Source organism: Cyprinodon variegatus, unplaced genomic scaffold (genome assembly GCF_000732505.1).
Source record: "Cyprinodon variegatus isolate N-32 unplaced genomic scaffold, C_variegatus-1.0 Scaffold681, whole genome shotgun sequence".
NCBI classification, from domain to species: domain Eukaryota; kingdom Metazoa; phylum Chordata; class Actinopteri; order Cyprinodontiformes; family Cyprinodontidae; genus Cyprinodon; species Cyprinodon variegatus.
Window position 1 is genome coordinate 60,920 of NW_015151134.1, and position 10,244 is coordinate 71,163.

Here is a 10,244-nt window from a genome sequence, read left to right on the forward strand (position 1 = left end):
CATACTGCCCAATTTGATGCTCGTGTGCTAAACGCTTTCCTTATTTTTCAAACAAATGACAAAGCATAACTTCATATCATGCTGAACATTCCTCATTTTAGGGAAGAAAGTGCTTCTTGAAAGAGTTGTCATAAAATATAACTTTATTATTTTAATATTAAAACTTTATTCTCATAATATCAAGAATTTATTCTCTAAATAAAATAAAAAAAAACTCTCTAGCCCTAATACTCCATTGTAATTTAGTGATTTTGTTGTTCTTTGTAATAATAAATTAAGGCATGCAGGAAAAGAGAAAAAGAAAGAAGATTTCCCATTAAGAAAAATGAATCCCTAATGTTTGCCTAGGCATTGAATCTCATTTAAAACCATTATGATCCAAGCAGAACTGTGCCCTTTTTGCTGGTTAATATTTTGTGTCTAACCTCTCAGAGATCTTCACAGATTCAAATAGCACTGATTATCTGACGTCTGTTTCTCTGTTTGCCATTAAACCGAGCTAATCAAACCTCATCATCACCATTATGTTGTTTGTCAGCAGGAACCCTGGTGAGCGAATGCAGAGCAATGAAAGGAGCCTGGATTAGACTCTTATGAGTGAGAGTTGTCTTATTATTATAGCAAATGAATCTGTGCCTCATTTAGATTTACACTGCTTTGGAAAAATACACATTTTTCCCTTTAGAGTTTTTTTCCTGTTTTTGTTTTTTAGTCACTCTAACATTTTCAGGTCATCAAATTTATTTTGATATCAGAAAAGGCTGTTTTATACACCACAAATATTTAACTAAGTTAGAGTGAATACCAGTTTTAACATTGTTTGATTGGGGTTTATTTTCTTCACCTGATCAGCAATGAACACTGCAGATTTTACAAGGTACTGAGAACATTAGCTGGGAGTTGTCTTTTACCGTTGAAGAACTTGATGATGTCTGTGAAGTCCATGTTGTTCTCCAGGATGATGTCCCTGTACACCTCCACCAGAGCCAGCGCAATAAAGAGAACAAAGTGACCTGATGAGGCGTACTTTGCGGCCCAAATAGTTTCCCAGACAGCAAACACGTCGTCATAAACCAGCTCTGGACAGAGATCACACAGAGAGACAGAGGTTTGGTATTTATGAGTTTTTACAAATAATCTGTAAATTATAATCTGTTTTTTTTTTTTTTTTTTTTTTTACTTTTGGACACCTTAAACTCTTGAATCTCATTACATAGATTCTAACTTACATTAACTCGTTTTTAACAAAAAGAAAGTTTTTGATTTTATTTCAGCGTATACATTTTTGAAGATAAAATTTTTTTATTTACATTTTTTCTTCAATAATTCTTCTTCTTCTTCTTCTTCTTCTTCTTCTTCTTCTTCTTCTTATTATTATTATTATTATTATATATTTTTTGAGATTTTACTTACATAATGTCCCAGCTGTTTAAAAAAAACCCAGTCTGTTTTTGCAGACCAGGTTTTACTATCTGCATTCCCTTCAAATTAAATTTCAAAGATCATATTCTCTTGACTTCAAGCCAAATAATAACAATAACGCTCTTGATGCACTCATTAACCAGTACAAATGTGGCTTATCTCCATGGAAACCAATAGAAATGTGACTCTTTATTCTGATGTGTAAAATGCTGTTTGACAATAATTATTATTTTCTTTTTAAACTCAGCATATTTGAAAACAGAACCTATTTTATAAATGTAAATTATAAACTCTGTTAAAAAAGACATTACATTTAAATGATAAGATTGGAAAATGTAAAATCTGTAAAAAGGAAATTTGAGGAGAAAAAAAGTTAAAATACGGAGAAAAAAAAATAACTCAGAGAAAACAGGAAATTTATTCTCAAAACCTTTTTTTTAATGAAAAACATTTTTTCAAAGTTTCATACCCACATTTTTACACGTACGTTTTTTAAACGTACGTGTAAAAATGTGTTTTTTTTTTCCATTTCCAATCACAAAATGTGTTCTTTGCTTGCAACAATAATGTAACAAAATTCCCTCTCTCATTTTTCCCTCTACCCATTTTGTTTTAATATTTAACTGCATTTGCCTAGCTGAAACAGTCAAGAAAAAAAAAACGAAATCTGAATCCTCAGCCTGCTTTAATCCCTGCTTGATGCTTAACCAAAAGCCAAACTTCAAGGGTAGTGAATCTTGTCTCCTTATAATTGGCTTCGACTCTTTTAACAGCCTACACCATTTCATCACCTCGTTTGAAGTCAAGGAGAAACCAGCGGTAGCAGAAGTAGAAGTGGGTGTAGTCACCGTTCTGATGCATGAGCTCAAACAGCTCAGCATCCAGGATCTGAAGAAAGCAGATAAAATCAGTGATGATTGGATTCATTGGCTACTACCAGACTCTATTTTAAAACTCCATCACCTGGATTAGAGAGCGCATGTTTGCAAAGTGGGTATCCATAGCTCCTCCGTGTGGAAAGTTTTGATTCATTCTCTTCATAAGTTTACTAAAACAGCTGAAAGCCTTGGCCTCTGGGAGGAAAAGATGGAGTAGACAAGTGAGTGTGTAGAGTCTCCTCTGCAGCTCATTCAAAATCTGTAAAAATACATCACACAAGCAGAAACTGGGGGAGGGTGTTGACTCACCATCATCGAGAATGACTAAAAGAGGAGCCAGCAGGTCACACATTCCCTGAACATATCCGATGTCAAGGTGCCTCCAGATGTAGCTGTTAATATGCAACAAAGAGAGCTGACCTTAACCCCATGTGGCTTTTTCCCACACTGACTCATACCCTTCCTGCAGATTTAGAGGCATTTCTCAGAATATCATTCTGACACTGGAGACAAGCCATTCAAAATGATATCCATCATTTAGCAAGCCAGTGACATTTATAGAAGCAAATAACTGCTGGGATTATAAAACTTTAGACTAGCAGAATCTTAAGGGATGCAAAAGGAAGCAAACTTGGAAAGTATACATTTTTTCACCTTGCAAAATGAAATTTTTTTTTTAATCTTCTTACCCAAACCCACCACCACACAAATACACACAAGACAATGAAGAGTAGCTCTGGAACGTTATGGGCTTACAGGTCCCTGATGAGTCTCTGTGTCCAACACACCTTCATTGGCTCTTTTAGCAGAAAAGACTTTTATGAATCCCCCATAATATGTATAAAAACAGAAAGACTCTTAAAATATAACTAATATTTGCTACTATTTACTAAAAATAAAATAAGCTATAGAAAAACTGCAAACTCCTCTGTTTACTTATGTTGACCCAATCATGGGCGTAATTTTGTTGGGGGGGGTTAATAATGTCCACAAACAACGTTACACAGACATCAGCTCGAACTGAAGCCTGCTTCCCTGAGTTTAGACCACCCACAAACTTCTGATTGGCCCATCGTCTTTTCTTGTGTGATTGGCTGTCACCGCTGTCACTCCTGACAAGCTCACTTTACAAACATCTGATGCGCCACTGAATCTGGTCTTTGATTGGATGGTCAAACACGCTGAAGTTAGTGATATTGAAAAAATATTTACGTCCCTCACACTTCTGAAATCAAAATATCGTCCATGGACCCTATACAACTCTACCCTGGGTAGAGTGCTATATTTACCATCTCAAAAACGGTCATGTTAGAAAATTCAAAGGGTATGATCTAGGGCTGAAACAATGAATTGGACTAATTGTGATTAATCAATCATCAACTAATTTAGTATTTGATTAATCGTCAACTGGAGTAGCGACCCACTTAGATATGTAATTATATATATATATATATATAAACATTTTGTATATAAAATAAAAATAAGGCAAAAAAAATTTTTTTTTTTTATTTAATGTAAAATTGTTTTCAGTCTTCTAAAAACGATTTGTTTTTGTCAGTCACTAATATTAAATAATTTGTTTCACATAAGGGTGTGAAAGCGTTGCTGTCATCATATGGTAAATGGTGTCCCTGCAGGGGTCAGTGTTTTACCTGCACATGACGTTGCGCAGCTTCTCCAAGTTGGCTGGAGTGAAATACCAGTAATTCCTGTCACACCGTTGGACGTCTTTTTCAATACGGTGCAGATTTAGTGTGTATAGATCCAAAAGCTCTTGCTGAAACAAATTTGATTATGACAATAAATACAATTCACTGATCACTGAGTTAATTTATATAAAATAAATTAATGGTTAGAAAATAATTTCAAGCTGGAGGTTTCTTAAAATCCCCTTCCTAAGGTTGCCTTATCCAACTCTGAGAAATAAATGGCAGAAATAAATCTAGCATCTTTAAAAAAAAGGTGTGCATACAGAGTAAGGGCTCCCAGTTGACTCCTGAGGGGTTACTTCATTCTTTGTGTTTTCGTCCGCTGGAAGAGAGTCGAAAGGAGGGTAAAGGCTCTCCATCTCCGGCTCTGACAGCAGGGACTCCGTTCCTTCGGGACTGAGCTTTTCCACCTCCTGCCTGAGCTCCACATGTGCTGCTGAATCCTCAGAGAAGGAGGAAGTCTCACAGTGCCCCCTCCTGCTCCAGGGTGCCATGGAAACCTTGGTTTTAGGGATCTCCTCCATCTCTATGGCTGACGGAGACTCATCAGACTCAGTCAAAGCCTGGGTCTCGTCTCTCCGAGATGAACTATAAGCTCCTCCTGGTGTCGAGGCGCCCAGAATCTGTTCCTCTTCACATTCTTTAAGGCTTTTTGAATGTTCCTTATCTTGTGAAAACGGGACAGTTGAATTTAATTTTTCAGTTTCTTTAATGTGTCTAACATTTCTCTCTTCACGTTTAGGCACTTCTACACTCTTCATCGCCTCATGATCTCCTCGAGGACTTTCTTTAACGCTCATTTTTAGGCCTCTATCTTCAAAGCTTGATTCTTCTTTTTTCACTTTATCAGACTTTTTGTTTTCCCTTGTACCAGGATGCAAAGTAGTTTCTCCTTTATCTATGCTGTCAAATGTTTTCCCCTCCTCCCCCTTGCCCTTCTCTTCTCTTGCCACCTGACTTTCAGTTGTCAGCCCTTCACCCTCTCCCCCTGCAGGCTTGGTTGAGATCTGTGGCATCAGAGGCGCAGCTGTGGATCTCTGGGAAGCATCAGGTGCGGAGCTGTCCTCTGTGCTGAAGGAGCCATCTGACAGCCCAGAGGTGATGGAGAAGTTTCGTGAGGAAGGATGTCCTGAGTCTGGCGAGCTTGACTCGTTTTGCACAGCTTCGTTGGGCATCTTCGGCACTTGTTTGGTCGCATCGGTCTTGGACTCTGACTCGGGCTGTTCCACCTCCTCTACAGATTCAAAGACCTGAAAGAACAAGCCAAAAGGAAACAGACTACTCCAGGGGAAGGGCTGAGAGGATGTGGAGGACTAGCAGGAAGAAGAATGTAAAACATTGGTTTAGATTGTCCAGATTAAATCAATACTTTAAGATTAGCAGTTGTAAGAAAATTATTTTTTTTTAAAAGGACTTTCTTGTGATCTTTTAAATTTTTGTTCTTGATAAAAAAAAAAAAAAATTTTTTTAGGGTTTACAAAGCACTTAGCAAGTTTTTCTTTAGTCTTTAGTTCCACTTATACTTTTTTTTCAACTTTTTATAGTCAATTATAAAATTATAATACTTAAAAAAGAAGGAAGTCTAACAAAAGAGAAGAAATTTCAACAACATATTAACATAATCTTAAAGTCATGTATCCAGAAAAACGAATAAAATACTTATATCGGTGACAAGGCTCAGAACCATTCATTATCCTCCAGATGATAAATGTTTCAGGCCACAAATTTAGATAATGGCATTTTGACCTTGAATTGTTGGTGAAATATTATTTAATGAAAATGGGGGGTGAGCTACACTGCATTTATGTAGTCTGTCTGACCTCTTAAAAGCAAATAGAAAGTGGCTAGTGGCACAAAACCAATAGTTTCCAGCTTAATAAGTAAAAAATGGTCAGAAATAATTTTTTCCATAAGCGCTCTATTGACTAATTGCACTGAAGACAACACTCTTTAGAGTGGGCATTGCAGCCAATCTAGAACCAAAGGAAGCAAAGGAATTGAAAAGCTTTTTAAAAGGGAAAGGGAAGGAAGGGAAAAGACTTGCCTTCATTTAGGCTATGAGACAAGGAGAGAGCAAGACTTCTAGCAAAAAACAAGAAGGCTGAACTGTGTGCAGAAATACTCTCAATACACTTTTTCTACCATCTATTATTTTATATAAAACAAATGTTTCTCCTATATGTATAACATAGCAGTTATAGCATTTAGTTTAGTATATATATATTTAAAAGGGGTTGCTCATCTGGACAGGTGATATAAAAAACGTACTGATATTTATACTGGTAAATGTCGAGTAAATTAAAATTGACCACTTTCAATAAAACGAAAAAACAACAAACAAATATACTATATCCTTTTAAGAAATGATACACAGGGTTAGAAATAATGTTGGAGGCCCTAAGACAATGTTAAAAATGTATATTTAGGGAAATGTGTGTCAATCCTTAGCAGTATCTCCATTGCAATATGCAACAAAAATAATGCAATGTCTGTTATGCTGCATTTGAAATTATTGGCAGCCATTTAGAAATCCCATATTTAGGATAAAGATCTACTTTATCTTGGTAATGTAAGCAGAGAAAGACTGCTGTTTTACATCTTACATTAACATCAGCTGGGCAAAACCTAAAAAACTGCAATTGGTGCATAATTCCTTTAAATATAAATTCAATTCAATTACAATTCATTCAAAACATGTCATCTTAAGGCATTTTATAGAGACAATATAACCAGATCATGTAGTCAGATTGGTTCAAAGTTTTCTATATAAGGAAAACCAGCTGATTGCATCGACTTATTAATCTCTACAGCAATCCCTCAGACCAAGCATGCATGTAGCGATGGTGGAGAGAAAAACTCCCTTTTATCAGGAAGAAACCTACAGCAGAACCAGGCTCAGTTTGAGTGACCATCTGCTGAGGCTGACTGGGTTCAAGTAAATAGGAGCAGAACAGAAGCATTATATTCACAAACACAACTTCTGGTTACTTCATTACTTAGCCGAGAATAGCTGATCTAAAATAGAAAAAAAATTACTTAAGGATTAAAAGATGAAGAACATTTTAAAAGAGCACAAACTCTTATCCAATACTCTTTTCTATCAGAAGCTATTTTTAAAACCTTTATACAGCAAACAAGCACTTTGTTGATTTTTTTTTATTGTATTTAGAGGAGATTACAGAGTAAGTGTTTATACCTGTGTGCTGCTGCTGGAATCACTCTGGAGCCGAGCCAAACTTTCCCTGTCAGAGCTGTGAGAGGAATGAGACTGCGGAAAAAAAGTCCGGAGAAAATTTGAAGTGTTAATCCTGTTCTATGTTAATTTTGCAAGAATAACCCAAAAAAAAAAAACATGGCATAAACCCATAACAACAACACACATCCCCTTTCTTTTTTTTTTTTAAATGTTATTATTGGCATGATCTGGACTTTACCCCATACTAAAATCATTTAACTCTGTGTATAAATTACACACCACAGATTCTACCATGGCAATACATTTATTAAATAAAATGAAATGTATTAACTAAGCAAAACGTCTTAGTCTGTCTTAAAATTGCTCAAAGCCCTGGCAGAGGGTATTTTTGTTTTATTTTACAATTTTTTTTTTTCTATTACAAACCTAGATTTTAAAGCTGTTTTGATCTTAGAATGTATTCAAATAAGTTGAAGAATTAAAAAAAAAAATTGTATTTTGTTTTTTCGTATGTACAAAATGCATCAAATCAGGGGCTGTTTAAGTTTAAAACCATATCATTATAATATGGTGAATTATTTTTTTTTTCACAGAAATAAAAAATATGTGAAGCTATACAATTTATTCCTTCACAAGAAAGTAGAATAGTATATTTTTTTGTAATCAGTTGTCTTCCTCTTTTAACATACCGGTACATCAAAAATACATTATAAAGAGTAACATATTCTTTTCAATAAACTAAAATATTTATGAGCCCTTAAATCTAAAGGGGTTTTATATATATTTTTTGGGCCTATAAAAAAAGGGAAACCCCAGTAATGTGTCATAAGGTAACATGCCTATGAAATAACTGACGCAATTGATATAAATCCCTTTTTATCCTGACAGAGAACTGATATTAGATTGAACATCATGGAATGTTTTTCTGCGCAGTTCACAATAAAAAAACAGTTTCAATCTTTCGCTGAGTATTTTCATAATACGTGTAAAGTAAATGTCATAAATATTTCACAAATATGCACGAGTAATGCTCAAGTACACTATCTTTTCAGATTAGCTTTATTAAGCATTTATTTTGGTTGTCATCTCTATCCACATGACTCTCAAGATTAATCAGAACGGATTATGATCTCTGATCATAACAATTTTAGCTAGGAGCAACCTCCTGCTGGAAAACAATATTTACTGGAGTCATAAAACCACAGCCCGCAGCAAAACTATGAGTAGATTATAGAAAATGACCATATCAATATAAATATATGTTTTCATAGTGGTAAAGGGCATCACTCTGGGGTTATAACTTCATGCTTGTTTTTTATTAGACTTCCTACACATTAGATCTATTCTATTCCTCATTAGATCAGGTATAGTAATGCAAACCAAAGGTAAGAAATGGTAAACAAACATAGTGAGCAGAGGTAATTTCACATGTTGATTTGCATTATTTCATATGACTTTTGTGGAACTGATATTAATGAGCTAATGTTGGTATTAAATATTATTCCCGGAACTTTTTATTTGTGATTGAGATGTAGGATAGTGCAGCTTATTCCTGTATCCTGGGAAAATTCCTCCCGGGGGACACTAATAAAGATACTTTGCCCACAGCCACTTGTCATAGCTGTAAATAAATGTTATTAGATGTTTTGCAATGGTTTTACCTCATTGCTCACGGTGGAATCATGATGGGTCATCCTCTGACTGGAGCTGTCCACGCTCGCAACAGAGGAGCACTTTGCCAAAGCTGCAGCATGCTGCTCCTTTTCTCGCTCGCGGACAACCTCCTCACATGCCAACCACTCGCTCATGGTCTGCTGGTAGGAAGCCCGCACTTGTTCATCCACCTACGTTCAAAAAGTGAGTAATCAAAAGTCAGTCATAGAGGTGCAAAACACCTCAGAAGGTATGTTGTACATGAGGAGCCACTAACCTCCCTCCTGTTATCTTCTGACATCCCAAACTGGTAATGACCCAACAGGAAAGGCCATACCTCTTTACGCAGTGAGGGGTCCACGCCGCCAAAGTACACCAAACGGAGCAGCTCCTGCTCTTTGTAAGTCTAACGAAAAGCAGCACAAGCCTTTGATCAGTCCAGCGCATGCCTATTTTGTTAATAAACCCCCTTACCTCCTTTATAAATAATGAAAAGGATCTGCCACACACTTCATAATGTGCCAAAACAACACAGAAGCCTCAGTAATGATCAAAGCTCATATTCAATTATTCATGGATAAAGCAACGTTTTAATGTTTTGAAATGAGCCAGGCAACATTGCTAAAGCCTAATAAATTTGATTAATGCAATCATAAACTTCAGATGTGGTGTTTAGGTCTAATTCACAACACATTTAGTCAGGTTTCATGAGACCAGCACTGCAAGCTGCATGATTAGCAGAATCATTCTGAGCCGTGTTTGGACAGGTGGCAGAGAGAATGAAAGGAGGTTATATGTGTACATGTGTGAGCATGTGGACTGCCTTCTGTCTGCAGTTAAAGTGAAGCATGTGTCATGGAGCTCACAGTGCAGTCTTTAAGGAACGTCTGCCAAACGTCTGTGGTGAGCCCCCCAGTGGCATCGCAAGGCACGTCGGTCGCAACGATGGTGTGGTTGACAAGGGCGGAAAGGTGCGTACGGACAGTGGAAAGGTGGCGGCAGTACGCCAGCCCTGACAGAAGGGAAAACTAATCATTTAATGGAACAGCAATATATTACAGTGAATATGAACTGATGAAAATAAATATGGTAATTCATACATCCATAAAACGCCCTGGAGATAATCTGATATTTCATGTTGTCACACAGCAGCTTCAGAGGAGTCCTGTAGAAAGACAAAGTGTGTGAGGATCCAAGAAAAGTATTCATACCACTGGATAGTTTTTGTATTTAGTCATATGACAACAGGAGAGATCAATATGTTGAAAGGGTATTTTATGACTTTTCTATAGAAAAATAAATTTTGATTTTTTTTTTTTCATTTCAGAAGGAAAAATAAAAAAAACAAAAAAATTTTAAATCAGTCCCCCCCCCCCCCCCCCCCCC

General features: G+C 36.2%; 1 protein-coding gene across 3 annotated transcripts in view; it reads right to left on the minus strand.

Moving 5' to 3' along the window:
* LOC107097267 (small G protein signaling modulator 1-like) overlaps positions 1–10,244 on the minus strand; it is a 21,207-nt gene that overhangs the window by 3,220 nt on the left and 7,743 nt on the right. For 2 of the 3 annotated variants that reach the window (XM_015394359.1, XM_015394360.1), the window contains 11 exons: positions 9,959–10,023; positions 9,725–9,870; positions 9,136–9,264; positions 8,867–9,049; positions 7,206–7,277; positions 4,273–5,259; positions 3,953–4,077; positions 2,610–2,692; positions 2,386–2,495; positions 2,214–2,310; positions 912–1,079 (listed from right to left, as the gene is read on the minus strand). In XM_015394359.1, the coding sequence (XP_015249845.1) occupies positions 912–1,079; positions 2,214–2,310; positions 2,386–2,495; positions 2,610–2,692; positions 3,953–4,077; positions 4,273–5,259; positions 7,206–7,277; positions 8,867–9,049; positions 9,136–9,264; positions 9,725–9,870; positions 9,959–10,023 (2,165 nt within the window). Of the gene's footprint in view, positions 1–911; positions 1,080–2,213; positions 2,311–2,385; positions 2,496–2,609; positions 2,693–3,952; positions 4,078–4,272; positions 5,260–7,205; positions 7,278–8,866; positions 9,050–9,135; positions 9,265–9,724; positions 9,871–9,958; positions 10,024–10,244 lie in introns of those variants that run through there. The other variant, XR_001481829.1, reaches the window with a different exon arrangement.